The 27,034-nt window shown below is 48.7% G+C and overlaps 1 protein-coding gene across 4 annotated transcripts; it reads left to right on the top strand.

The window, feature by feature from the left end:
* Nucleotides 1–237: 237 nt before the first annotated feature.
* Stat3 (signal transducer and activator of transcription 3) lies at nucleotides 238–25,947 on the top strand. 4 transcript variants are annotated; one of them, XM_032911778.1, is made up of 23 exons: nucleotides 238–407; nucleotides 3,047–3,191; nucleotides 3,748–3,846; nucleotides 5,930–6,025; nucleotides 6,169–6,250; nucleotides 6,552–6,646; nucleotides 6,797–6,948; nucleotides 8,083–8,241; nucleotides 8,328–8,420; nucleotides 8,934–8,993; nucleotides 14,357–14,386; nucleotides 14,479–14,572; nucleotides 14,693–14,740; nucleotides 16,680–16,763; nucleotides 17,697–17,795; nucleotides 17,913–18,048; nucleotides 18,643–18,695; nucleotides 18,916–19,010; nucleotides 19,099–19,238; nucleotides 19,616–19,825; nucleotides 22,763–22,805; nucleotides 23,235–23,297; nucleotides 23,994–25,947. In XM_032911778.1, exons 1-22 carry the CDS (start codon nucleotides 280–282, stop codon nucleotides 23,257–23,259), a joined length of 2,166 nt encoding a protein of 721 aa, XP_032767669.1. In that variant the 5' UTR covers nucleotides 238–279; the 3' UTR covers nucleotides 23,260–23,297; nucleotides 23,994–25,947. The 4 variants fall into 4 exon arrangements, with proteins under 4 accessions (XP_032767669.1, XP_032767667.1, XP_032767668.1 ...); XM_032911776.1 differs by having other exon boundaries at nucleotides 23,185–23,297; XM_032911777.1 differs by having other exon boundaries at nucleotides 19,616–19,828.
* The last annotated feature ends 1,087 nt before the right edge of the window (nucleotides 25,948–27,034 follow it).

The raw sequence follows: 27,034 nt of genomic DNA, 5'->3' as shown, positions 1-27,034 counted from the left end.
AGAGCCTGTGTCAGAAAATCCAGGACCTGGAGATGAGCTCAGTGGTGAGGAACTTGTATAGCCTGTGCAAGGCCCTGGGTTCGCTCTCCAGCATCATAGGGCGGGCAGAGCTGTGGAGGTAGGAATTGAGAATGTACACACATTATTCAAAAGACTACAAGACATACACGCTCCTTCTCAAAGCCACCAGGATATTTTCAGATTTTGTATCCCCTATGAGGGCTTGTGGTGACCATGTATACATTTTGGTTTTTAGTGGTGACCCCTGATTGCGGCAGGATGGCTCAGTGGAACCAGCTCCAGCAGCTGGACACGCGCTACCTGGAGCAGCTTCACCAGCTGTACAGCGATAGCTTCCCCATGGAGCTGCGGCAGTTCCTGGCGCCTTGGATTGAGAGCCAAGATTGGTGAGTGCCTTGAGAAGCTCCCTGAATTGGGGGCGGGACACAACCTTTTCTAGGTTCACACTTTACTGAAGCTTTCATCAAAGACATGCGGGCAGGTCCTGGGGAAGGGTTAGGAAAGCAGAGGTAGCTTAGTCTCCGTAAGTGTCTCTGTTCAAAGGGCAGGCATTTGGCCAGCGGCCTCTCTGCACCTTGAAACAGCTCGCTGGCAGATGTCAGGTTTGTGACTCACTCACTTGGTGACATCTCTGCACATTGTGCTTCTCTTAACAGGGAGATATAGTTTTGTTTTGTTTTTTTTTTTTTAAAGGTTTTTATTTTATTGTACTCACTCAGCTTTCAGACACACCAGAAGAGGGCATCTCTCATTACAGATGGTTGTGAGCTTCTCTTTTGAACAGGACCTCAGGAAGATATAGTTTTGTTTTTTTGTTTTTTTTTTTTTAAATTTGGGAATTTTATGTCAAGTAAATAAATTTATGTCATGTGCTTCCTCTGTTAAAGAGGAGACATGGATAAGGGAAATAGAGTCATAGAGGAAATGCCAACTGCACCTCACTTTAATGTATTCAGGCCCATCTGCTGGTTTTGGCCGAAGTCAGGCCTATGTGCACGTGACCCACTTTTCCCAGAATACATAGCTGAGTTGGTGAGGGGCCGAGGAGATGATGGAGAGCATCTCAGCCTGGGTTGCTCACTATGCTGATATGCACTTATATACACACTAATCTGCTGACCTCAGGGCTGACAGAGAATTTAAGGCAAACAGCCTTATCTGTCTGTTTTAAAAAAACAGAACAAACCGTGCATGTTTGTATGGATTCAGATGCGTGGTGCTTGTGTGTGTGTGTGTATGTGTGTGTGTGTGTGTGTGTGTGTGTGTGTGTGGGTCCAGAAGACATCCTCAAGTGTCACCCTTAGGGAATACCTTTTGGATCCTTTGAGACTGAGTCTTTCCTCGGTCTGGAGCTCACCAATTAGGGCAGGCCCTCAGATCCATCTCTGATGCCCCAGTGCTGGGATTACAAGCATGTGCTACTGTGTCCAGCGTTTTCTTTTTTTAATTGAAAATAGATTTTAAAATATATTATATTATATTAAAATAAATATTTCTGGCTATGTTTTCTCCTCCCTCAACTCCTTTCAGATATTCCCCAACTCCCCTCCTACCCAAATCCATACCCTTTCTCTTACATAAGCCGGTCTAAAAAACAGTAATAAAATAAGGCAAACACGGGGTTGGGGATTTAGCTCAGTGGTAGAGCACTTGCCTAGCAAGCGCAAGGCCCTGGGTTCGGTCCCCAGCTCTGAAAAAAAAAAAAAAAAAAAAATAAGGCAAACACAGACTGGAATAAGGTGAAATAAACAAACAGAAAAAAAGAGGCAAAGGAAAAGTGTAAGAAACCCACAGTTGCAGAGACGCATGTGCACACACAGAAATCCCATAAAAACGCAATACCAACACCAAAAATGATAATGGATTTGCCACCTGCCACTGGCATGCCCGGCATTTTTATGTGAGTTCTGTGGAAGGGAGCTCAGGTCCTCAGTACTCTTAAGGTTGAACCAAATGCCCAGGCGGTGTCTGTCCCTTACTTGTCATTGTTGTTTGTTCTTGTTGTGTGCATATGGTGTTGGGGCAGTACATGGACATGCCACCATGTGCATGTGGAGGTCAGAGGACAGCTTCACGGTGTCAGTTTTCAGCTTTCCAAGGACTAAACTGACATTGTCAGTGTCCCTACCGAGATCCTTTATCTCCTGAGCCATCTTGTCATTCCTCTGTTTTTGTTTTGTTTTAAGACAAGTCCATGTAGTCCAGGCTAGTGTGGAACTTGCTGCATTCAGCTGAGGGGCCCTTGAATTACTTACCCTCCTGCTTCTACCCCCCAAGTATCAGGATCGTAAGTGTGTGCTGCCGCACTGAGGTCTGGCTTTATTTTGTTCTGGGGTTTTGTTTTGTTTTGTTTTGTTTTGGTTCTTTTTTTTGGAGCTGGGGACCGAACCTAGGGCCTTGCACTTCCTAGGCAAGCGCTCTACCACTGAGCTAAATCCCCAACCCCTTGTTTTGTTTTTTGAGGCAAAGTATTACTATATAGTCCAGAACTGGCCTAGAACTCACTGTGTAGCCCAGTCTGGTCTCCAACTTGCAATCCTCCTGCCTCAGCCTCTCAAGTAGTTCTCAGATTACATTTGTCACACCACACTAGACTTGTATCTGTCCATCTTGCTCAAATATTTTAGTCCTATAGACTAGAAGAATGAAGAATAATATCTGGAATCATTCTCCTGTTAACCCCCCCCCTTTTTTTTTTTTTTTTTTTGCCTGGGGTCCGAACCCAGAGCTTGGGCACACGAGGCAAGTGTGTATCACTGAGCTATAACCACCTATTGATAGTGTTGTTGATCTGAGCAAGAGACATGGGAAATGATGAATGCCTTATGATATCAGGTGTTATACTATCCCCTTGATGGTGGACTCTGTTGTTGTTTTGGAGAGGTCATCCAGACTAGCTAGGAACCCTCGGGAGAGAAAGCTGGCCTTGAACTCTTGATCCTCCAGCTCCACAGCCCTGGTTATAGGTCTGTGCTCTCAGCAAAGGCTCTCCAGATTACTCATGCAGGTCACTTCCTCTTCCTAGGGCATATGCAGCCAGCAAAGAGTCACACGCCACGCTGGTGTTTCATAACCTCTTGGGCGAGATCGACCAGCAGTATAGCCGATTCCTGCAGGAGTCCAATGTCCTCTATCAGCACAACCTGCGAAGAATCAAGCAGTTCCTGCAGGTGAGATGGGGCACGCCGGCCCCACACAGTGGAGTGCTGCTGTTCCTTCCCGGAAGTGTTTCTCCTCCCTCGGCTAGATGACAAGAGCCTGTCTTGGACTCTAAATCAGGGGAGCAGTAATTAGCTCCTTCTCCATGCCCTGCACACTGGCCCCTGGGCACCATTACCAGAAATTCCCTTCTTATGTTACAGTTGAAGCAATAAACAAGGCTTAATGCTGTTCTGTGTTATAAACGCATGCTAAAACACCTACTCGCCATAGGCACATGGCTCTTGGTTCTAAATGCTAAAAGTTTAGCCATTAATTGGGTACTCCTGGGTAAAGTCAACCACTTCCCTATAAAACCAGATGACACACTGTCCCAGGATGGACTTCTGCCATCTCAGAGGCCACATTCTCCTCCCTTCGCTTCCCCACGAATTTCAGTCAGATGCTGAAGCCTTTGGTCTGTTGTTTCATGGAGGCTCTGAGAAAGTGGCTTTTAGGTTAGCCAAGCTCATGCCACAACTCCTCGGTTGGCCCTAGCCTTCCACTCTCTTTTGGTCTCACTCACAGAGCAGGTATCTTGAGAAGCCAATGGAAATTGCCCGGATTGTGGCCCGATGCCTGTGGGAAGAGTCTCGCCTCCTCCAGACAGCAGCCACGGCAGCCCAGGTGAGACTGAGAAGAAGCAAAGTGGGGGGCAGGAAACCGGGGAGCAAGCGACTCTAAATAAATGGAACAGAAGCAGTTTAATACTGCTGAAGAGGGAGGGAACACTGGAGTAGATCCAAACATACACTGAAAATGACAGAAAACGTCCTATGACCTCCATTCCACTCCCGAACGGTGCTGCTGCAGCCGACGATGAGCTTGCGCTCGGATTCCCAGCCTCCTCTTCCTGAGGGCTGGAGTTGAGGAGCTCACACCACATCCTGTACATGAGATGCTGGGGATAAACCAGGGCTCCGTGCACGGTAGACACACACACACACACACACACACACACACACACACACACACACACACACACACACGCGCCCATTTTTGTTGTTGTTGAGTCAGGCTCTTACTGTGCACATCTGACTTCCAGTTTGGGATACTCTTCCTGCCTCTGCCACCCAAGTGCTGGGGTTGTGATGTCACCACACTTCCCACACATCCTTTTCTTGTTTTCATTGTAGCTTTTGAGACAGAGTCACAGTCTGTTACCCATGCTGCCTAGAACGCTCTGTGTGGGCAGAGCTGTTTCAAACCCACCCCAGTCCCCTGCTTCAGTCTCCAGTCATTGAGATTTTAGTCAGGGGTCCCCAGGCTTGGCTTCAGTACATCCTCCATTATGGTAAACTCTAGATCCTCCTGCCTCAGCCACCATGTGAGCCACCATGCCTGGTCCACGGGGACTTCTCCGTGCTGATCCCTGAGTTAGGACTTGGGAGTTGCTGAAGCACACCTCCCTAGTAATCCATATGGAGCTTGAGAGGGCCTAGACCGCTGCTTGCCCAACAGAAGTTGTTCTTAGGGGCGAGGCCTTCATTCTTGCCCTAGGCAAGTTTAGAGGATAGAGGGAGAGGCACAGCTTTGGGGCTGGGCCCTGTGAGGGTCTTTCTGTCTTATCTGTCTGTGGTACTTCTCTGTCTTATCAGTCAAGGTTGCTCCCATAATGGGGAAAAATGGGAGCGGCTGGGTTGTTTTTCCAAGTCTTCTGAGAGGTTTATATTCTATAGTTTGGGCATCCACGAGAAGTGGGAAGAACGTCTCTAAATTGACCTGTTCAGACCTACTTTGGGGACTTGTCATAGTGGAGAGAACAGACCAGAAATGAGAGGTCCTAGAAGCAAAGCGCTGGGCTGGAGAGTAGACCCGGATTCAATTCCCGGCCCTCAAAAGGTGCTTCACAACCATCTATAACTCCAGTTCCAGGGAATCCAACATCCATTTAGGTACCAGGCACACAGGAATTCTTGGGCACACCTGCTGGCAAAACAGCCATACACATAAAATGAAGTAGATACGTCTAAAGAGTAGAAAACAAAACAAAGTAAAAGGAAGTAAAACCAGCATTAGAACCTGATTTGACAAGTGTGATAGGTGTGTGCAATTAGCTGTAGGCCCAGGGTGTGAGCATTTCTAGCTGGGAAAACTGGGTGGATAACGTCTCTCCTTATCACATTCTTCTAGATGGCTACCGCTATCCTTGGGCTGCTGTCCTGCCATCTTGTTCTGTGAGCTCCTGCTTGTCTTTTCTGCTGTCAGATGTCTGGTTCTGCTCCCTGCAAAGCCCATCATTTTAGTTTCTAGTCCCAATGACCCCTTAAGGCATCAGCCTCTCCCTGGCTGAGGAAGTGCAATTTTGAAAATCCTTGGGAAATGTTTCTTCATGGAAATATACTGCACTCTGCTGCCGTCTGTTCTTAATTTACTTAGTAATATTCTCTCAGCGCTGGGATCTCCTGGGCCTCACCCACGTATTTAGGCAGAATCTCCAGGACTGGACTGCACCCCAGTTTCTTTCTAGTTTTTTCTTTTGACAGTTTGCCCTTGGGCTGCTTGAAGAATGAGACATCTTAGTTCAACATGGGGCCTCCTAGTTTAGTGTAGAGAATGGGTTTGCAGTGTTTCCTGTTGAAGAACAATGAGAGCGTTTCCCAGCACCCCCTTTTTCACCACTGACAGGTACCAGGATGGGATGGAGATCAGACGAGAGGTTTCCACAAATTCATGTATGTGTTAATTTTTTTTTGTCTTTTTTGGGCAGCAAGGGGGCCAGGCCAACCACCCCACAGCCGCTGTAGTGACGGAGAAGCAGCAGATGCTGGAACAGCATCTTCAGGATGTCCGGAAGCGTGTGCAGGTAGTCAGGCTTTCCCCGGGGAGCCGTGCCGGGGCGGCAGAGTGGTCCTTCGTGCACACTTTCATTACATTCAAAACTTTCTTTTCCCTTTCCCAAAGGTAACCTCTGTTTTACTTCTGTTTTTGGTTTGTTTGTTTAAACAGGATCTAGAACAGAAAATGAAAGTGGTGGAGAATCTCCAGGATGACTTTGATTTCAACTATAAAACCCTCAAGAGTCAAGGAGGCAAGTGAGCGGCGCGATGTGGTGTGTGGGAGGTTAGCGGTGTCACTGAGTTCAGGACCCGCCTTCATCCGTGGGACTTCATGGTAGGACGGGGAGCTGCTGGCCCTTCAGGGGGCCACCTTTGAATTGTTTGGTTTTGAGATGGGATTTGACTATGTAGCTCAGGCTGACCGTGAGCCCGCTACCATCTTACCTCAGCTGTCCAAGTAGCAGGGACTGCAGTTACACACAGAGTGGAGAGCCTCATTGAGAAGGCTGTGTGGATCCCCTCTGCTTAAGGAGTCTTTCCTCCTCCCATCAGACATGCAGGATCTGAATGGAAACAACCAGTCTGTGACCAGACAGAAGATGCAGCAGCTGGAGCAGATGCTCACGGCCCTGGACCAGATGCGGAGGGTAAGCGTTCTGGATGCTCCCTGAGCATCATCACCTGTCGTGAGAAGCCTCGACAGTTTCTGATGGGTTCCTTCTCTAGAACTGACTAGAGACTGTGGTTAGACATGGCCTGGGGAAGTGCATTCTGACTTTGTTTTGGTTTCCAAACAGAGCATCGTGAGTGAGCTGGCAGGGCTCTTGTCAGCAATGGAGTACGTGCAGAAGACACTGACCGATGAAGAGCTGGCTGACTGGAAGAGGCGGCAGCAGATAGCGTGCATCGGAGGCCCTCCCAACATCTGCCTGGACCGTCTGGAAAACTGGTAAGAGTGGGAAGAAGGGCTCCTTTCTTTAGTCATGGGCCTGCGGAGGGGGCTGCCCCCTCACCGTGCTTTCGCTTTTCCTTTTAGTGCTGGGGTGGATGTGTGCAGACAGGTGTGCTAGAACCACTGCACTGCACTCCTAGTGCTGGACACTGTTGCTAGGATGGCACCTGGTCTTTTCCTGTGAGAAAGAATCTCACTGAGCTGAGTGGGCTGGCCTCATACCCACTGTATAGCCCAGGCTGACCTTGAACTTGCAATCCTCCTGCCTCATCTTCTCAAATATCTGGGATTACCGGCATGTATCACCATGTCTGCCTTAAGGTGGCTTCTTTTACACTCAAGTTTAGTCCAAGAATTAAAACCATTACCCAATTTTAACATTTTTTTTTTGAGACAGGGTTTCTCTATGTCCTAGAACATGCTCTGTAGATCAGACTCCAGACTGGCTCAAACGCCTAGAGATCTGCCTGCCTCTGCCTCCCTAGTGCTGGGAGTAAAGGTGTGAGCCACCACTGCCCAGCCAACATTGTTAATTAAAAAGAAGAAAGAAAGCAAGCTTAGATTACTTAAGATATTTCAATTTAGGGGTTGGGGATTTAGCTCAGTGGTAGAGCGCTTGCCTAGCAAGCGCAAGGCCCTGGGTTCGGTCCCCAGCTCCGAAAAAAAAGAAAAGAAAAGAAGATATTTCAATTTAAATAATATTTTCAGTTCTATTTAACACTAAATTCTCCATTTTAGTTATTTTAATAATCTGAAACAATATATGTTCTTTGCAAAGAGGGAATAGCCGAATATATATAAAACTAATAAAACGAAATAAAAAAATTAAAATGCAATCTTTGAGTAGTACCGGCAAGTCACCAGACTATGTGACAATCGTTCTGTAGACACCTGTCGTGAATATATATGTGATATCATGAGTATACATATGATGTCATGTTCTTATACATGTGATGTCATGAATATGTAGGTGATGTCATAGCTATACATGTGAAGCTAGAAATCCGGTTGCAGGTAGCAGCTGCCCGTCTCCTTCCTTTGTTGCGATAGGAAGGGTGCCGTAAGGTCTCCTGAGGGCTGGGGTCACCGCTAGGCAACGGAGGTGACTGGGAACTTCTTTCATTGTGGCAGGATAACTTCATTAGCAGAATCTCAACTTCAGACCCGCCAACAAATTAAGAAACTGGAGGAGCTGCAGCAGAAAGTGTCCTACAAGGGGGACCCTATTGTGCAGCACCGGCCAATGCTGGAGGAGAGGATCGTGGATCTGTTCAGAAACTTAATGAAGAGGTAACTTTAAAAAGCTGATGTTCCGAAGTAAGGAACAGGCAGAACCGGTCGCCCAGCATCTGAGATGCCATCCCATTCCCTTCCAGTGCCTTTGTGGTAGAGCGGCAGCCCTGTATGCCCATGCACCCGGACCGGCCCTTAGTCATCAAGACTGGTGTCCAGTTTACCACAAAAGTCAGGTGGGCCTCTCCTTACGCTCTCGGTGGAGTTTTGATTGATGTACAGTTCTCTTCCTTGGGGATTTTAAAGGAAGGAAGGTTCAGTGGTGCCATAGCTGAGGGGCCCCACTGGGTGAGTGGTGGAGCCCACTCCTCATCGTGAGTCTCACAGTGTGGTTCACGTTCTTAGGCATCTCCGTACTTCCTGGCTAAAGGGTCAGTGCTCAGCTCTAATATCAAAGGTAACCCTGTGTGGAAGTGGAATTTGGGGTTGTAAATATTTTTTTTTTCTTTTCATCTAGACAGGACTCTTTGTAGCCCTGGCTAGCCTGGGACTCTGTAGACCAGGCTGGCTTGAATTCAGAGAGCCATCTGCCTCTGCCTCCCCAGTGCTGGGATTAAAGGTGTGCACCACCATGCTCAGCAATGTATTTACTTCTTAGAACCTGAAGTATTAGGGGGTTTTACATTTTTTTTTAAACGAGATCATGGTACAAAGCCTACTAACTTTCTTTGACTATATGTTTTTAATAGGTTGCTGGTCAAATTTCCTGAGTTGAATTATCAGCTTAAAATTAAAGTGTGCATTGATAAGTAAGTATTCTTTCTATATAAAATTTCTTATTATTTAAAAGCAACTTTTAAATTTATGCTTTGCTCATGCACTTCCCTCCCTCCTCCCAAGTATATCCAGATCCTCTACTGCTCTACTCTCCCAACTTTAAGTTCTTTCTCAAAAAAAAAAAAGAAAAGAAAAAGAAAAAGGACCAGAACCCTAATACAACAACAAAGTCCCCAAAAGTTTGAAAACAAAATACAACACCCAAAAAGAAAACAAACAAACAAAACGGAACTAAAACAAACCACCAAACTGTAACTAAGAAGAACGTACACCACAGACTTTGTTGGTCAACTGTCCTGCACACGAGACCCGCACGGCGTGGTTGATTAACCAGTGCTGTTCCAAGAGAGGGACCTTGCTCTTCCCCTCCCAGCAGTGCCACTGTTAGTCTTTTACCCTAGCGGCTGGGTTTACATTCATTCATTCATTCATCTTTTTAATGTAACAAAATAAAATATGACAAGGCAAAACAAAGACTATCACATCCGAGTTGGATGAAGCAAACCGACAGAAGGGAAACAATCTGAGAGAAGACACAAGAGTCAGAGTCCCCCTTGTTTGCACCTCAGGAATCCCATGAGAACACTGCAGTGGAAGCCACAATATTAGCAAGGAGGCCGTGGCGCAGCCCCGCGCAGCCCTGTACACGCTGCTGCCATCTCTGAGTTCAGAGGAGCTTTGCTGGTGGTGATAGAGGGCCTGTGTCTTTCGTGTCCTCTAACCCCTCTGGCTTACACTCTTTCTGCTTCCTGTTCCTCAGCGTTCCCTGAGCTCTGAGGGCAGGGATTTGATGGAAACATCCCATTTAGGGATGAGCATTCCAAGTCTTCCTCTGCATGATGTCTGGCTGTGGGTGTCTCTATTTCTTCCCATCTCCTTCAGGAGGACTCCTGATTAAGGCAGAACAAAGCACTGATCTAGGAGTGTACCAGAATATCGTTAGGAGTCATTTTATCATTTTTTTCTTTTTCCTTTCCATTCCTTTTTCTTTCTCTTTTTTAGATCAGTATCATTTAGTTTTGCCCTAGGTCCTTGGGCTGTCTAGTCTCTGGTTCTTGGTCACCCAAGCCTTGTTGGGTATGAGTTTCATCTCGTGGAGTGAGCCTTAAAACTCACTCTTGTCGGTCACTTCCACAGTGTGGTGCCACCATTGCCCTAGCATATCCTGCAGGTGGTACACTATTATACATAGAGGGTTTGGGGCTGGCTTGGTGTTCATACGTCTCTTTTGCACATTTTTTTTTTCTTTTTTTCAGAGCTGGGGACCGAACCCAGGGCCTTGCGGTTGCTAGGCAAGCGCTCTACCACTGAGCTAAATCCCCAACCCTTATACGTCTCTTTTGATAACATGCAGAGTACCTTCCTGTAACAGAGATTCTGGCATACAGTGGGAGGCTCTGTGTAGGCACCAGCTCGACGTGTCCATGTTCAGTGAGTTGTCTAGCTGTTGTCTTCAACAGTGGGGCCTTGCTGTCAGTGTGGAAAGCAGCCTATAGTCTTGACAACAGCATGGGTTGTTAGGGATTCCCTTTGGCCAACAATTCAATTATATGTAAGCCAAACCCAGTACTAGAAGCTTCATTTGGTGACAAGTGATGGCCAGTTGGGACCCTGATTCTCTCCCATTATTTGGTGATTTAATTTAATCACTTCATATATATTTGTTTTAGAGGTTTCTACTGTACTAGATTTCCATGCTACCCCACAGATTTCCATGCTACCTCACAGATGCGCCATAATTTTTGCTGTCTCCCTTTGTTCCCTTCCACCCCCAGCTCTCCAACCCCTCTGCTTCCCCATTTGTTCTTCCAATTCAGACCCCTCATCCATCCATAGATCCATTCTATTTCTTTTTCCTAATCAGATCTATTCGTTCCCTACAGTCTCTTACTCTCTATCTGCCCTCTGTGGATGTAGCTTGCTTATCATTGACTTCACAGCTAATATCCACACATAAGTGAGTACACGCCAGTTTTATCCTTCTGGGTCTGGGTCACCTCACTCAGGAGGATTTTTTTTCTAGTTCCATCCATTTACCTGCAAATTTCATGGTTTTATTTATTTATTTATTTATTTATTTATTTATTTATTTATTTTGGTTCTTTTTTTTTTTTCGGAGCTGGGGACCGAACCCAGGGCCTTGCACTTCCTAGGCAAGCGCTCTACCACTGAGCTAAATCCCCAACCCCTTTATTTATTTTTTAATGGCCAAGTAATACTCTGTATGTAAATGAACCACATGTTCTTTATCCATTCTTTTGTTGAGGGACTTCTGGGTTGTTTCCAGTTCTGGTTAGTCTGAAGAGAACAGCAGTGAACGTGATTGAGCAAGTGTCTGTCTGTGTGGTCGGATGAAGCATCCTTTGGGTGTGTGCCCAAGAGTGATACAACTGGCTCTCGAGGTAGCTTGATTCCCGTCTTCCTGAGGAGTGGCCATTCTGATTTTCATAGTTGCTGTGCGAGCTTGCACTCCCAGCAGCAATCTGAGATGGTTTCCCCAGCTCCACATCCTCGACAGCACGAGCTGTCACTTGTGTTCATCTTAATATTTTGATAGGCATAAGATAGACTCTCAAAGTAGTTTTGATTTGCGTTTCCCTAATGGCTGAGGGTGTTGGACATTTCTTTGTTTCTCAGCCACTTGGATTTCCTCTATTAGGAATTTTCTGTTTAGATTTGGACCCTATTTTTAATTGGGTTTTTATTTTCTTGATGGGATGGAGAAGCAAGAACTTTGACAGACATTGACTTTAGAGATGTCTCTGTTCAGGGATCTTTTTGTGAACATCTGTGTTCAAAAACCTTGCAAAACCTTGCCAATTTGCCTCAAGCATTGAAAATAAAAAAGCTTGAGTGTAGACAGCTCAGTGTTGCTTACGTAGCGTGCACAGGCCCTGGGTCCAACCCCCATACTGAAGAATAAAAGCTGTAGATGAATAACGTTTGCCGTGTTATACCCCAGTTCAAGAGGTAAGCAAAGACAGCAGGGTGATGTGTATGAGAGTGTGTGTGTGTGAGTGTGTCTGTGTGCATGTGTGTGCATGTGTGTCTATGTGAGTGCGTGTGTAAATGTGTGAGTATAGACCAGAAGTTGACATGAAATGTCTTCCTCTATGACTTATTTTTTGACACAAGGCCTCTCACTGAAGCAGAGCTCAGGCTGGCTGGTCAGCATCACTGTCTCTGTAGTCCCCCAGCACAGGTGTCACAGACACTCACCGCTGTACCCAGATCTAATGTAATGGCTGGGGACCTAAGCTGGTGTTCTCAGGCTTGTGCAGCAAACACTTAACCCATCCATCCGCCTCCGCACCCCTGTATTTGTTCCCTAATGTCTGGTTCAGTGGTGTCGGACGGTCACACTGCCGTGCAGCAGGTCTGAAGACGCAGTCACTTTATGGACCTGAGGGATCGTCCTGACTGAGCAGTACTCCTCCTCCCTTCCTCCGTTAGGCATGGGTACAGAAGGCTGCCCTGCCAGATGCTAAGATGCATCCAGAGTTCCAGCTGTGAAGGGAAAGTGGAACTGGGGCAAGAGTGCGTCGATTGAGCGCATAACAAACCCTGCAGTCTGGAAACAGACCGGAGGTTAAGATAAGAGATCAATACAATGTATACTGCGCACAAGCAAAAGGAAAGGAATTATTGATGGTTGTAACATAGGAATAAATCTTCAATGTAGTTATGTTGAGTGAAGGAAACCAGGTCTCCTCCCCACAAAAGAGTGTGTATTTTATGTTTCCATGTATATATTTGTAAAATGGCAAACAAATCTGTAGTAAGAGAACACAGTAATGCTTGTCCGGGGCCAAGAAGGGGTGGAGTATGGGGTTGGTTGCATTACAGATGAGTTTAGGGACACTTTGGGGTGGTAAGTCTGTTCTGGATTGTGCTGATGGTTTGTTTCATAGGTGTGCATAACATTTAACTAGAAACCAGCTTCATACGGCTGAACATTTTAGATTGTACAATTTTTTGATTATGGATTATAGATAAAAACTTGAAAAGGGGAATATAAAAAAGAGAAGTACAGAGCTGGAGAGATGGCTCAGTGGTTAAGAGCACTGACTGCTCTTCCAGATGTCCTGAGTTCAATTCCCAGCAACCACATGGTGGCTCACAACCATCTGTAATGGGATCTGATGCCCTCTTCTGGTGTGTCTGAAGAAAGCAAGAATATATCATATACATAAAATAAATCTTTTTTTTTTTAAGAGAGAAATACAATTCAGACACAAGGAAAACTTTCTAATAATTAGTTTGAAAATATAATATGTGGAAGGAGAACTGGTTAGAAGTTAATAATCCTCTTCCACAAACCCACCAAAATACACTTTTTGTAGGTAAATATATAGCAATGGAAAATAAATTTTACTTATTTTTATTTTGAGAGAGAGTCTTACTATATAACCCTGACTAGCCTTGAACTTACAGTGATCCATCTGCTTCTGCCTCCCAGTGCTAGGATTAAAGGTATTTGCCACCATGCCTGGCTGAGAACTTGTAAAATAGTATTCTGAAATAAGAGAAAGACAGAAACATCATAATATAAAAAGATGGCCTAGTCAGAGACAGAGGCAGCGGTGGTCACATGGGGACAGTGTCTCCAGCTGCGTCGTGGGAGGTGGTGTCAGTTTTCGGTAACAATATACCTTTATGGAAAACCCAGCGTGGCTCAGATAATAAGGAAATTCACAACCTGTGTAACTGGAAATGCAGTTGGGGCAAGTCCCTAAGGACGAGGCCAGTGACTCACAGGTGTCTTCAGGAACCCAGGATCTTCCGTGCCATCCTTACCGTGTCCCCTGCAGACAGGGCCCCTTCCAGGTTGTTCCATGGCTGTGGACAGAAGAGCAGCCTAGGACATTGCCTTCTTGGTCTGATTGAGACAAGGCAGACCAGCTGGGAGCAGGCCCTCACTCCCATGGCACCAGGAGGCAGAAGCAGGTGGCCTGCGTTCAGATCTGCAGAACAAGTTCCAGGACAGTCAGGAGGGCTACACGCAGAGCCCTGGCTCAGAAAGCCAACAGAACAGATGGGGCAGACCCCATCTTCACCTCTCCGTGCCTTCCTCTGTTCTGATGAATGTAGCGAGCAGGGCTTCCGGGGGTAGTGGGTGCTGCTTCCCCTGCTGAGGAGAGTGAAGGGAGAGACTTGAGGTAGGCCCCGCTGACTGCTGCTTAAGGACTTACAGAGGTTTGTTTCGCACCTAAAATGTAGTTGGACATCTGAAAGCATTTCCCACCAGAGGATGTTGACAGGTGGTCCGAGTAGGTTCTGGAGAGAAAGGGTCTATAACTTCAGGTTTATTAACGCCCGGCTGTCTTCTTTACAGGGACTCTGGGGATGTTGCTGCCCTCAGAGGGTGAGTTCAGCCACCTTTTGTTCTCTTTCATCCATCTTTATCCTCTGGCTACTCAGCGCTCACTCGGTGTTGTTTTTCCTCCCATGATTCAGGTCTCGGAAATTTAACATTCTGGGCACGAACACAAAGGTGATGAACATGGAGGAGTCCAACAACGGCAGCCTGTCTGCAGAGTTCAAGCACCTGGTCAGTCAGTCCTCCGAGGGAGGAGAGAGGGCGAGAGGCCTCTCACCAGACAAGCGGCATAGGGAGAGCCTGGCACAGCCTCAAGTGATAACTTGCTTTTTTCTCTTTCCTTTCTTCCAGACCCTGAGGGAGCAGAGATGTGGGAATGGGGGCCGTGCCAATTGTGATGTAAGTTTTGTTCAGGCTAAAAGCTAACTGCGAGTGTTTTCTTTGAGGAAGAAAAACATTCTCTCTCTCTCTCTCTCTCTCTCTCTCTCTCTCTCTCTCTCTCTCTCTCTCTCTCCCTCTCTCTCTTCCCTCTCCCCCAACCCCCACAGAATTAAAGACCAACCCACTATTTCAGCTGTTTGTCATTTAGAAAAGTCAGTTGCTCTCTGGGCCACTGTGACAAGCTCAGAAGTCACAGTGCTGTGGAGTTTTCTAGCGAGGAGCCTTTCCCTGAGTGTTGGCTCCCCTTCAGCAGTGGGAAGTCCCTCGCTGAGCTGTTACCCACACCCATTTGGTAGAAAAGAAGTTTCCACATTGCCGGGGGCTTCCCAAAGTCCCTTGCCACCACCTGCCAGCTGGCTCCATTTTTCAGTGCCTGGTGAGACAAAAGGCATCAAGTTAGCAAGTCAGAGTGAAACAACAGCAAAAACCCCCAGCACTCAGGAGCTGAGGCAGGAGGATTATGAGTTTGAGATTATTCTGTCAATCAGCACATACATGTAAAAGAACTGGAATTTCCTTCCTGAGAATCCATCAGTGATTCATGTACACACAGGTGGCTGCAGTGAAGGCTGCCACGCTCACTTTGGAAAGTGACTTAACGTAAAAATGAGCACGCCCTGTAAACCGCACACCCTGTAAACCGGCAGTTCCAGTCTCAGGGATTTACAGTAGAAAAAGCTTTGCATAGGTGAACCAGGGACAGATAACACAATCACAGCCACGGGTCACTCTTGACATAGTCCAGATCCATCAGCACTCAGATCATGGGCTGTGCTGTAGGCACAGTGGGCTACTCTACAGCTCTGAAAGAATTGGGAGCTGCACAGGACCTCACACCCTCGTCAAACTGAGGGGCTTGGGTTGGTGTCAGGAGCAGGAGCGTCCTGAGAGTGCAGTTCACCATGTGAAACACACGCTTGGACAGACAACCATGAACACAGTTAGGAGGAGCTGGGAAACAACAGAGACATAAAGACACAGGCAACTGCGAGAAGGGGAAATTAGTTCACCTGGGGAATCTCAGTGGTGATGGCTTGTCCTTAAACCAGATGGTAGCACTAGGATGTAGCCCAGTATTGGGGTGCACTTAGCATGCATGAGGCCCTGAGTTTGCTCCCTAGTTCATGATAAAAGGAAGGAGGGAGAGAGAAAAGAAGAAACTTAAGAAGCCTTCTTTACCCCTTCCAACCCTCCTTCCCACCCTCCCTCCTCCCTCCTTCCTCCTTCCCACCCTCCCTCCTTCTCTTCCTCTCTCCCTCCTCTTCCTCTCTTCCTTCCTCCTCCCCCCTCCCTTCTTCCTCCCTCCCTCCCTCTTAAGTTATCCTCCCTTCCTTTTCCTCCCTTCCTCCCTCCCCCTTCCCTTCCTCCCTCCCTCCCTCCTTCCCTTCCTCTTAACTCATCCTCCCGTCCTTTCCTTTCTTCTTTCCTTCCTTCCTTTCTATGTGTCTGTGTTTGTGTATGGTTGTGCATGTGCCATGGTGTGAACGTGGAGGTCAAAGGACCACTTGCCAGACTGGTTTTTCCTTCCACCAGATGGGTCACAGGGATCAGGCGCAGGTTGGCAGGCAGATGCTCTTGCCCACTGAGCCATCTTGCTGACCCCCAAATAAGGAAGTAAGCTGGGTGGCTTATCCTTGGATGTTCATTGCTTTGTTATTCTTTGTGCCTTGAATGTGTATTATAAAATATAATGTATTGTGTAGTACATAATAGGAGATCAGGGTGAGGACCATGTCCTTGAGGGTCTTTGTGTGGAAGAAAAAAGGCAGAGTTGTATTCCCGGCAGTGTCTTCCGCCACCTTTTTAGTGACCGAGGCCCTAATTTATTATGTCTTATGTCTGTTGCCGGCACGAGAACTCAGTGCCATTCTCTGAAGAGACCTTGCTGTTGTTGTAGGCCTCCTTGATTGTCACTGAGGAGCTGCACCTGATCACCTTCGAGACAGAGGTGTACCACCAAGGTCTCAAGATCGACCTAGAGGTGAGGCCTTCACAGGACCGACAGCTCGAGTGCCGGGGTGTATGCGCAGTGATGCCAGGGCAAAAATGCCTGCTGGGGTGGTGGCCGTCTGCCCAGCCTGGATTTACTTCTCATTATCTATTTCTGAAAAGTCGCTGAGAGCAGCTACCTCCTGCCCCCAAGAGTAAAGTCTTGCTTGAGTACCTGTTATGAGGATCTATGTTAGTGATTGTTTAGAATCGATTCAATGATGCTTAGGCAAGTAATAGGTCTTAGTAGCCGCCATTTAGATTTTGTTTTCTAGCCTTTCTTTTCTTTTCATTCTTCCTTCCTTCCTTTCTTTTTCTTCCTTTCTTTTTAAAAGATTTATTTTATGTATATGACTATACTGTAGCTGTCTTCAGACACCAGAAGAGGGCATCGGATCCCATTACAGATGGTTGTGAGCCACCATGTGGTTGCTGGGAATTGAACTCAGGACCTCTGGAAGAGCAGCCAGTGCTCTTAACCGCCGAGCTATCTCTCCAGCCCCCTGTTTTCCATCGTTCTTGATTTTATTAAGTTAGATGTGGAAAAGCAGACATCCTTTGATTTCTCACTCAGTTTCATAGAAAGATGCCGATTGTTTGAACTTTGGAGGTTGCCTGGCAGGTCTGTCTCTGGAGAGTCGGGACTGAGGGCCTGAGCTAGCCTTAGGTTTGGGTTAGTGTTAGTCTCAGGGCCTGACTTTGAACAAGTGACATTTTGTAAGTCACTGATTATGTTCAGAGGTCAGTCCAGATGCAGACTGGTCTTTCTCCTCTTGGTGTTCTCACTCCGTCTGCACTGGGCATCAGGGTGGCCATGGCATGACTTTTAATTCTAACCTACTGAGATACAGGTGACGAGGGTTGGGAGCCGCGAGAGACCAGCTGTCCCATTAAGTCACTCCCCGCCTGTCCCCATACTCTACAGACCCACTCCTTGCCAGTCGTGGTGATCTCCAACATCTGTCAGATGCCTAATGCTTGGGCATCAATCCTGTGGTATAACATGCTGACCAATAACCCCAAGGTGAGTTCCCTGCCCCACACCCTCTCCGAAATCCCTGAGCCTTGCGGCTTCTCTGCCCCCGGTGCAGGTCGTCAGCTTTGCTCTCACCCACGTGAACAAATGTGTTCTTCTCACTAGAACGTGAACTTCTTCACTAAGCCTCCGATTGGAACCTGGGACCAAGTGGCCGAGGTGCTGAGCTGGCAGTTCTCGTCCACCACCAAGCGAGGGCTGAGCATCGAGCAGCTGACCACGCTGGCCGAGAAGCTCTTAGGTGGGATTTCACAGCTTCAGACATGTCTGGCCTGGGGGTGGCCATTCAGACAGTGCTTCCCAGTGTCCGCCTAGGGCAAGGCGCTAAGTCAGGGCCAGGTTGGGAGTCCGGACATATCCTGGTGTTCGTTCTCTTTAGGACACATGGAGGAGAGTGGGTTTTTTTGGGTTTTTTTGCCTTCGAAGGCACTGTTCTCTCTTACCTGAGGAGGTATTTTAAGTGTGTTTAAGTGTGTTTGACATTCCTTGCCCATTTTTTTAAGAAGCCATAGGCACTAGTTTAAATTTTGTCTTCTCTCTAAAAAAAAAGTCTGGACCAAAAGCAGCTTTGACCAGCGTTGCCAGCAAATACAGCCTTGTAACCCTGGCTGTCAACCTTGTCACTGTGTTGCCAGGTCACACACGACAAGGACGAGCAGGGGCCCAACAGGACATCTGGGCTAGCCTAGTCCAGGACTCAGGTGTCGGCCTTGGGTGTACATGGGCGTCTGTGAGCACACACAACCCACAGCCTGCAAATACGTGGCGATGTTTGAAAATCCTGCCGAGAAACAACGTTGATCAAGGCTGAAATTCTGGTTGTTTTCTCTTCTAGGGCCTGGTGTGAACTACTCAGGGTGTCAGATCACATGGGCTAAGTTTTGCAAAGTAAGTGATCTCGTTGATTCCCTCGGTTAGGAGGCAGGTGTGGGGTGCTCATTTGTAAGGTGGTTGTGGGGGCCATGACTGTGCAAAGCCTGGGACCCCTTTCTCCAGCAGCCATTAGGAGCTGCCTGAGGGTATCGGCAGTGGAGTAAGAAGGCTCTGGCAGGAAAGGCCTGGGATGAATGGTGACAGACTTAACTTTCCCATTATCCTGTTTCCCCAGGAAAACATGGCCGGCAAGGGCTTCTCCTTCTGGGTCTGGCTAGACAATATCATCGACCTTGTGAAAAAGTATATCTTGGCCCTTTGGAATGAAGGGTAAGGTTGAACTCTGCAGTGTCAGCTGCACTGTGTCCCCAAGTCACCTGCTCCCAGCAAGCCTGTGATTGGTTTTCCTTGGCTGCAGGTACATCATGGGTTTCATCAGCAAGGAGCGGGAGAGGGCCATCCTAAGCACAAAGCCCCCGGGCACCTTCCTGCTGCGGTTCAGCGAGAGCAGCAAGGAAGGAGGGGTCACTTTCACTTGGGTGGAAAAGGACATCAGTGGTAAGAACGCTCACCTGCTCCTCTTGTCTCACTTGCTCCACCTGGTGGCCACTGGCTGCACCTGGCTGCTCCATGTTCTGTGTCCTGCTGCCCCCTGGAGGGCAGAGCGGGCCTGTGCCTCTTTCTGAAGGGGCTGCCTGCCAGTTTGTTCTGTTCACTCGTTTGGCTAATATTTGTGTAGAAAAGTGTGATTTAAATCTTACTTCTGTGTTCCTGCCTACCCCGTTAACACATCTGAGGCAAGTATTTTGCCTGTGAGCCAGCTGGATCTCTAAAAACCAGCCTGAATATTGCCACAGTTCCAAGTCACTGGGTAGGGCATTCAGAGTCTCCAGCACTAGCCTAGCATAATCTCTCCTTCCCATGTTCCCTGACAGGCAAGACCCAGATCCAGTCTGTAGAACCATACACCAAGCAGCAGCTGAACAACATGTCATTTGCTGAAATCATCATGGGCTATAAGATCATGGACGCTACCAACATCCTGGTATCCCCACTGGTCTACCTCTACCCTGACATTCCCAAGGAGGAGGCATTCGGAAAGTATTGTCGCCCCGAGAGCCAGGAGCACCCTGAAGCTGACCCAGGTAGTTGTTGACTTTCCGTGGTTCTGCCTTCCTTCTTAGGGAAAAAGTGTAGATCCTTGGATGAGAGACAAGGACATGGCTGGGTATCTTATGGGAGCAGGGACTGGTGATTCCTTCCTATGGGAAAGAGCGGTTTATCGGGTGCCTTGGCGGGGCGACTGACTCAAGATTCAAGAGGACAGAATCCGGTCTCATTGGGAGCTTGGAAATCTAAAGATGAAAATAGTGTCTCTCTCTCTCTCTCTCTCTCTCTCTCTCTCTCTCTCTCTCTCTCTCTCTCTGTCTCTCTCTCTCTCTCTCTCTCTGTCTCTCTCTCTCACACACACACACACCTCGAAACACTAGGAAGAGAGAATGAGGACAGGTCTCCTCTCTGGTGCTTCTTACACAGTGGATTCCAGACCTGAGACAAGATTCGAGCCCAGCATGCTTTGCTGTCCTGATTAGCGGTACCAGGAGTCTGAAGAGAGGCTTTCTGGGGCAGTGGCTGTGGGCAGCCTGGGCAGAGCTGACAGCAGGGTGGGTGGGGGTGTTGACGTTCAGGAGAGAACGACTAGAGGGAATGTACAGCTGCTGAAACAAGACGAATTTACTATGTGGGGGTGCGTGTGGCTGTAAATCAGCATTTCTGAGCCTTTCACGGGGTGGGGGCACCTAAGACTATAGGAAAACACAGATATTTCCATTATGACTCATGTAACTGTAGCAAGATTACAGTTATGAAGTATCAATGAAAATAATTTTATGGTTGGGGATCACCACAACATGAGGAACTGTATTTAAGGGTCGCAGCACTAGGAAGGTTGAGAACTGAAGGTATAAATTATGCAAAAAAAAAAAAATAGAAGTCACGTGGTGTTAAGTCTGTGGTGTCTGGGGCTGTCCCCAGCATAAAGAGTCAGAGCTGTCGGGTCTGAAGTCATTTCAAACTTGCTGCATTGACTCTGCCTCTGGCCTCATTGCTGGTGAGGACTTGGTTGTCTGCGACTTTTGTTGATCATTGCCTGTGTGAGGCTCTGAGGTACCATGTGTGAGCCTCCTCCCGCTAGCATTTCTTCACACACCTGCCTTGGTTCACATAGCACCTGTGCACAGCTCCCCCTGGCTGTCCGCCATTCTTGGAAGAGTCGTTCTTGTTGACGGTTACTTTCCTTTCCTTTTGCTCTGATGTTGAGTTCTAGTCGTTCTGTGGAGGAGTTCAGCTCTCACTTCCTGTCTGTCCCTTATCTCTGCTTCCACCTTGCCTTCAGTTGGAAGATCTGTTTATCAGTCCCTCTCATGCTAGTCTTTGTTCTTTTAACAGAGGACTTTGAAGTCCAAGCGCTGATCCTTTTGACTACTTTTGGTTTCAAGATCCAGGCCCCTGGTCCGAGGCATCCACCTCCATCACCAACCCCGGTGTAGGCTGCCCAGAGACATTCCTCAGGGGCAAGGCCCTGGGCGTGAGAAAGGAAACCTTATGTAGTGTGCTCGCCTGTGAGCGTAAAGAGAGTGCACTGAGGGCTCAAGGAACCTGACAGAGGAAGGGTAGGAGGGTCTGATGAACCCCATAGGGAGCTGAGCCTGTGATGACCCCTTCCTCTGCCTCCGCTACAGGAGTATTATGGTATGAACCTCACCCAGAGCCTCTTCCTGGGTTTTCCTTATCTGCCAGGACTCCATACCTGTGTTTCTCTTAGGGATTTTGAGCAAGTTCACCAGACAGGAGCAGGCCATTTCTTCGCTCTTCTCTCTGTGTCCTGTGTCCCACATTCCTACCTGGGGTCAAAGTATATTTCTCAGCTCTCTTGGTCATTGGAGAGTGAAATTCTTCTCTCGCCCTCTCTCTAGTTTTGTGTGTGTGTGTGTGTGTGTGTGTGTGTGTGTGTGTGTGTGTCTTGTGTCTTTGTTGGAGGAGTCAGCTTTCTCCTTCTACCATGAAGTCCCTGGGGACAGAGCTCAGGTCATCAGACTTGGTGACAGATGACTTTATTACTAAGCCATCTCCCTGGTCCCCTCTGCCTCTCAAGGGTGACAGTTCTCACCCTAGAGAACTATTCAAGACCAGAGCGGTTGGGTTTGTAGACAGCACAGTTGCCTCAGTAACTCCTTTGGTTCTGTGCTGAGTGAACCTGTTTCTTGGCCACAACTGAGCGTGGGTTTTCATCTAGGGCCACTTTCTAATGGCTTCTCCCAGGGGTTTGTCTTGCTGGATGCTTGTCAGCCCCAGTGCTGTGTCTGTGCTTTTCTTAGCCTACCCACATGGCCCCAGGCCTGCTGTGCACTTTGTTAACTGAACCCCCCAGGGCTTCATGCCAGTGTCCCCAGGGCTTCCTGATTTCTTGGCCTAACATTTCAGTCCTCACATTTCCAACATAAACGGCAGAGATGGAAGGCAGCCAGCCCTGTCTCTCCCATCTCACACAGCAGAGAGGTGGTGCCTTGGCCAGGTTTCCCTTCTGTTGCGTATGTACTCGGACCTGGTGGTGTCCTGTCTTCCCAGTGGCTGGGATGTGTTTTCCTGCTTGGAAGTGGCCTGGGAGCCTCCAGCACTAACCATGTTAAGCATTCAGTCCTGTTGGTGTCTGGGCTGGTCACCAAACAGGGAAGTCAGTTCACAGGTATGACCAGGTCACAGGAGACACCTCTAACACTACACAAGATGGTTGACTTTCAGGCAGGGTGGGGAAGGATGCAGGGTACAGGTATAGGTGAGGCAGGTGTCTCTACAGAAGTCTTTGCAGCTCAGGAAATTCTATGGAAGAGACAGAGCTTCAGACTGCAGGATTGGATGTCAAGCAGCATCTGATGAGGGAGGAGAGCCTAAGAGGTGGACGGCAGTGTCTGGGCCATCTCTGTGTAAGGTTGGCTCAAGTCATCCAGGAGAGGCAGGGGGATTCCTCTTGCACGTTCTCAAAGCAAGTCACAATCAGTTAAAGCCCAGTTTCCTCTCTGCAGGTGCTGCCCCTTACCTGAAGACCAAGTTCATCTGTGTGACACCGTAAGTGGCTGCCCTTCCCAGTTTCACATTCATTTCTAGTGTCCTCAGTTGTCCCCAGGAATAGGGAGGACCGGGGGGAGAGGTTCCCGAGAAGGACTGGAAGCCCCTGGGCTTGTTAGTGCTCACAGTGACCTTGTGTGTTTAAAAAGCTCTGGGCTTGTTAGTGCTCGCAGTGACCTTGTGTGTTTAAAAAGCTCTGGGCTTGTTAGTGCTCACAGTGACCTTGTGTGTTTAAAAAGCTTGAGGTTTTATTTTTTCTGTTGGAGACCAGAGTTTGATGGCTTGTGTGTGTGTGTTTGTTCTTTTTTTTTTTTTTCCCCCTTCCATTGTGTCTTGTCAACCTGGCCCTTCCCACTCCTGCCGTCCCCCTTTCCTACAGAACGACCTGCAGCAATACCATTGACCTGCCGATGTCCCCCCGCACTTTAGATTCATTGATGCAGTTTGGAAATAACGGGGAAGGCGCTGAGCCCTCAGCAGGAGGGCAGTTTGGTGAGTGTGGAGAGTGGGCCCATTGACGCTTGCCTATACAGAGCCAGAGGCTGCCATCCACACTGGTAGAAATACTGCTGTGGAGCTGGGTGTAGTGGCCCTGGCTCAAGGCAGAGGCAGACAGATCTGTGTGTTCCGAGGCCAGCCTAGCCTACAAAGTGAGTCCGGGACAGCCAGGGCTCTGTTACACAGAGAAAACTGGTCTTTAGAGCCACATTCTGCTATGGAAACGAGCCTCACATGTGTAATTTCCCAGTAGCCATAGTAAGATCAATAAAAAGTGGCAAGAACATACGTTAGGTACACGCACACTTCACGTCAGCATCTGAGAAGTCACGGGGCTGTCCTCCCCCCCATCGCGGTCTCCTCGACTGAATCTTTGTAATGTAGTGGTTTTGATGCCTTGATTTAGGCTAGTCTCAAGCGCTCAGTGGCTATGTGTGGCTAAGGCTACCACATCCAGGGCAGCCTCAGACCCCCTGAAGTAGAGAGTGTGGGCTGAGGTGGAGACTGAGCTCTTATGGAGGGCAAGGCCCTGTAAGGGGCAGGAAGTCTGGCTTTTCTGACCTTGTCCATGCCTGAAGGAACAGGAGACTGGCTAATGGAGTTTCCTGAGCCCTGTCCGCTTACCCAGGGATGGGGCTTGTGAGTCGGCTTCAGTCGGGTGCTGAGCTGGTGTTCTTTGTGTCTCCACAGAGTCGCTCACGTTTGACATGGATCTGACCTCGGAGTGTGCTACCTCCCCGATGTGAGGAGCTGAAAGCGGAAACTGCAGAGTATGACTGAGACACCTGCCCCATGTTCCACCCCTTAAGCAGCCAAACTCCCAGATCATCTGAAACTCCCAACTTTGTGGTTCCAGATTTTTTCTTTAATCTCCTACTTCTGCTATCTTTGGGCAATCTGGGTACTTTTTAAAATAGAGAACTGAGTGAGCGTGGGTGATGCGCTCTTATGTGAGGAGGAGGGCACCTCCGAGTCCGTGATGGCTGTGGAAGCAGAGGGCTGGGGGGGGGAAAGGAACCGCCTATGCTCTGTCCGCCTGTCCTTCTGGTCTGTTGTTGGACAAGCGCCTCCTGGTGCCCATGGCACCCTGCTGCCCCTTTCTGTGAGCTGATACCCCAGGCTGGGGACTCCCGGCTCTGCACTTTCAACCTTGCTAATGTCCACATAGAAGCTAGGACTAAGCCTATAGGCTTCTCTTTAAATTAAAAAAAATACTAAGAATTAAAGGGCAAAACACACTGAAACAGCATAGCCTTTCCATATCCAAGAAAACTCGGTTAACAGCCTCTTCGGTGCTTTAAGCTGTCTTTAGGCTGATCATTTATATAAACTCTGAAATGGTTTCAAATCAAATCTGTAAAAGACATCTGAGAACTGTGGTTCAAACACAAAGGTTAGAGAGAACCTAGATATCCCAGACTCTTGTCACGAACTGGGTTTTGTTTACCCAGTATGCTTGTCTGTTGGAGGGGTGAGGTAGGCCAAGGGCACTGGAAAACCTTTGTCATACCCCCCTCCCCAGCCCAGACTCTGGACCCTGTTCCAGGGTCATCCTGCCCTGTGGGTGCCTTACTGGGCCTAGGGTCAACCTGGCTCCCTTTCCCACTTGACCTTGCTAGTGGTATGTCTCCTTCCCATGTCCAAAGGCCCCTGTCCTGCTTACACTGGGAATCCCTGCCTCAGAACCTTGTGTCGAGAGGGATTGCCTTAGAGGTTTGAACCTAACTCAGACTACAGGTCCTCAGCAAAGCTCAGGGAGTATGGTCCTTATTCTATGTGCTTGGTTCCCAGGGGTACCTGTAACCACAGGACAAAAGCTGACTGATAAAATCCAGGTCTGCCCTTCATGTGAGTGGCGTACTCCCCCCCGCCCCCGAGTGCCGATTGTATGCTCCCCGTTGGGGCTCCTAGGTGAGGTGGGACAGAGTGCCTGCCCCTACTGTGGCCTTCCTGTCACCTGCTTGCCTCAGTCACTGAGCATACTTGAACACTGAGTGGTTCAAGGCAAGCCTCCCCTGATACAGGGGCATGGCTAGATTCAGTGACTCAAAGCCACCTTGCTCAGCTGATCTGTCTGTGGAATTGTTTTTCTCCAGTTAACCAGTGTCTGAATTAAGGGCAGTGAGGACATTGTCTCCAAGACAAACTGCTTGCCTTGACCACCCCAGCCTTCTGCTTCGAGGCAGTCATTGCTCTCCCTTCCCTGGCCAGGTTCTTTAGTTACACAATAAGCTGAACTCATAAACTGAAAGGGTATTTAGGAAGGCAAGGCATGGGCATGTTGATGGCTTCCAATCCTGGGGACCCAGGAACAAGGTGAGGGCTTCTCTGGGGCAGGTGTTGTACCTCAGGGGCTCTGGGAAGTCTGTATCTGGGTTAATCACCCATAGTGAGCCCTTGGAACGGCCCACTTCCCCTCCCCTTGGCCCCACTTGTCCCCAACCTCACCCAGCCATGCCTGCAGTTTGCTTGGCCTCCCAGTACAGTGGCTTTTATTCTGTCCTGGCCACTGCACTCAAATTCCAATGTATACTTTCTAATGTAAAAATTTATATTACTGTGGGTTGTTTTATGTTGTTGTTTGTTTTTGTATATTGCTGTAACTACTTTAACTTCCAGAAATAAAGATTATATAGGAACTGTCTGGCAGTGGGGACTGGTGGCTGGTGGGACCACCTTTGCCTAGCTTGTGCTTGGAAGAGACCTTCCATCCAGGCCGAGCTGGGCCAGGAGCACAGGAGAGTCAAGAGGGGGCATAGCAACCCAGCTCGGCTGAGGTTCTGTTTGCTTCTCATTCCTGAGGTGATGCAGCCCCCTGCCTCCATCTTATATCAGCTGTCACCCTCCAGCGGAGGTGACCCAGGAGCCAGGGGTCATTGTCCAGCGGCAAGAAAGTGTCAGAGTGGCCTCCTCCCTCTGCCCTCCCAAAGTCGCTGTGTTTGTTCTGGAGTCAGATAAGCTCCCTAGTGGAGGGCGGGCAGGCTGGGGTGTAGACCAAGGCCTCTCCTTCCACGGTTGGCCCATTATCACTTTCTTTACAGTTCCATCAGTGGGGACAACTTGCAGACACTTCCCTGGCTGGTGGCTGCAGGGCCCCTGGGCAGTCAGTAATGATAATTCAGGAAAAGGCCACAGACAAGGTGTCTGCCTGTCCTCAGCATCTCCCCACCTACTCCACTCCCCACTCAGTACCTTGGAGCCCAGCCCAGTACTGGGTGCCTCTGTGAAAGATACCAGCGCTTCTCCCACAGAGATCAGTGCTTAGCATGGCGGGGGGGAGACCCTGCTTCCAACCCCCAGCCACCCTGGGCCTCCCTGGGACAGGCTGTGGACTAAGCCCCTGCCCCCAACCACGCTTTGAGCTCTGAGGTAACCTGTCTTACAGTTCCTTGTGCTCCAACCCTTAGCCCTCAGGAGGGTGTTCCTAAGTCCAAGGCCCCAACCCCAGGGCCTGGACTAATTGTACCTGGGTGTCAGAGGTCCAGCCAGGGCAAGTCGGGCCTCTCTCTGTCCTGACCAGCTTCCTTTGCTCTCTGTCTACGGCAGCAGTTGGCTGGTGTCACCTGCTAGGCTCTGGGAAGAGGCCAAGGGGATGAAGGACTATTGCCCAGGCTCTACTGCCCCTGGCCACAGGAAGGTTGGCAGGCACTGGCACTGGCCCCACTGATTGCTGAGGGGCAGCTGGAGAGGGGCAGCATGGTTCAATGGCTTTGCTCTCCCCACCCAGACCC

Source organism: Rattus rattus, chromosome 9 (genome assembly GCF_011064425.1).
Source record: "Rattus rattus isolate New Zealand chromosome 9, Rrattus_CSIRO_v1, whole genome shotgun sequence".
Classification (NCBI taxonomy): Eukaryota; Metazoa; Chordata; class Mammalia; order Rodentia; family Muridae; genus Rattus; species Rattus rattus.
This window is presented reverse-complemented; position numbering and strand designations above follow the sequence as displayed.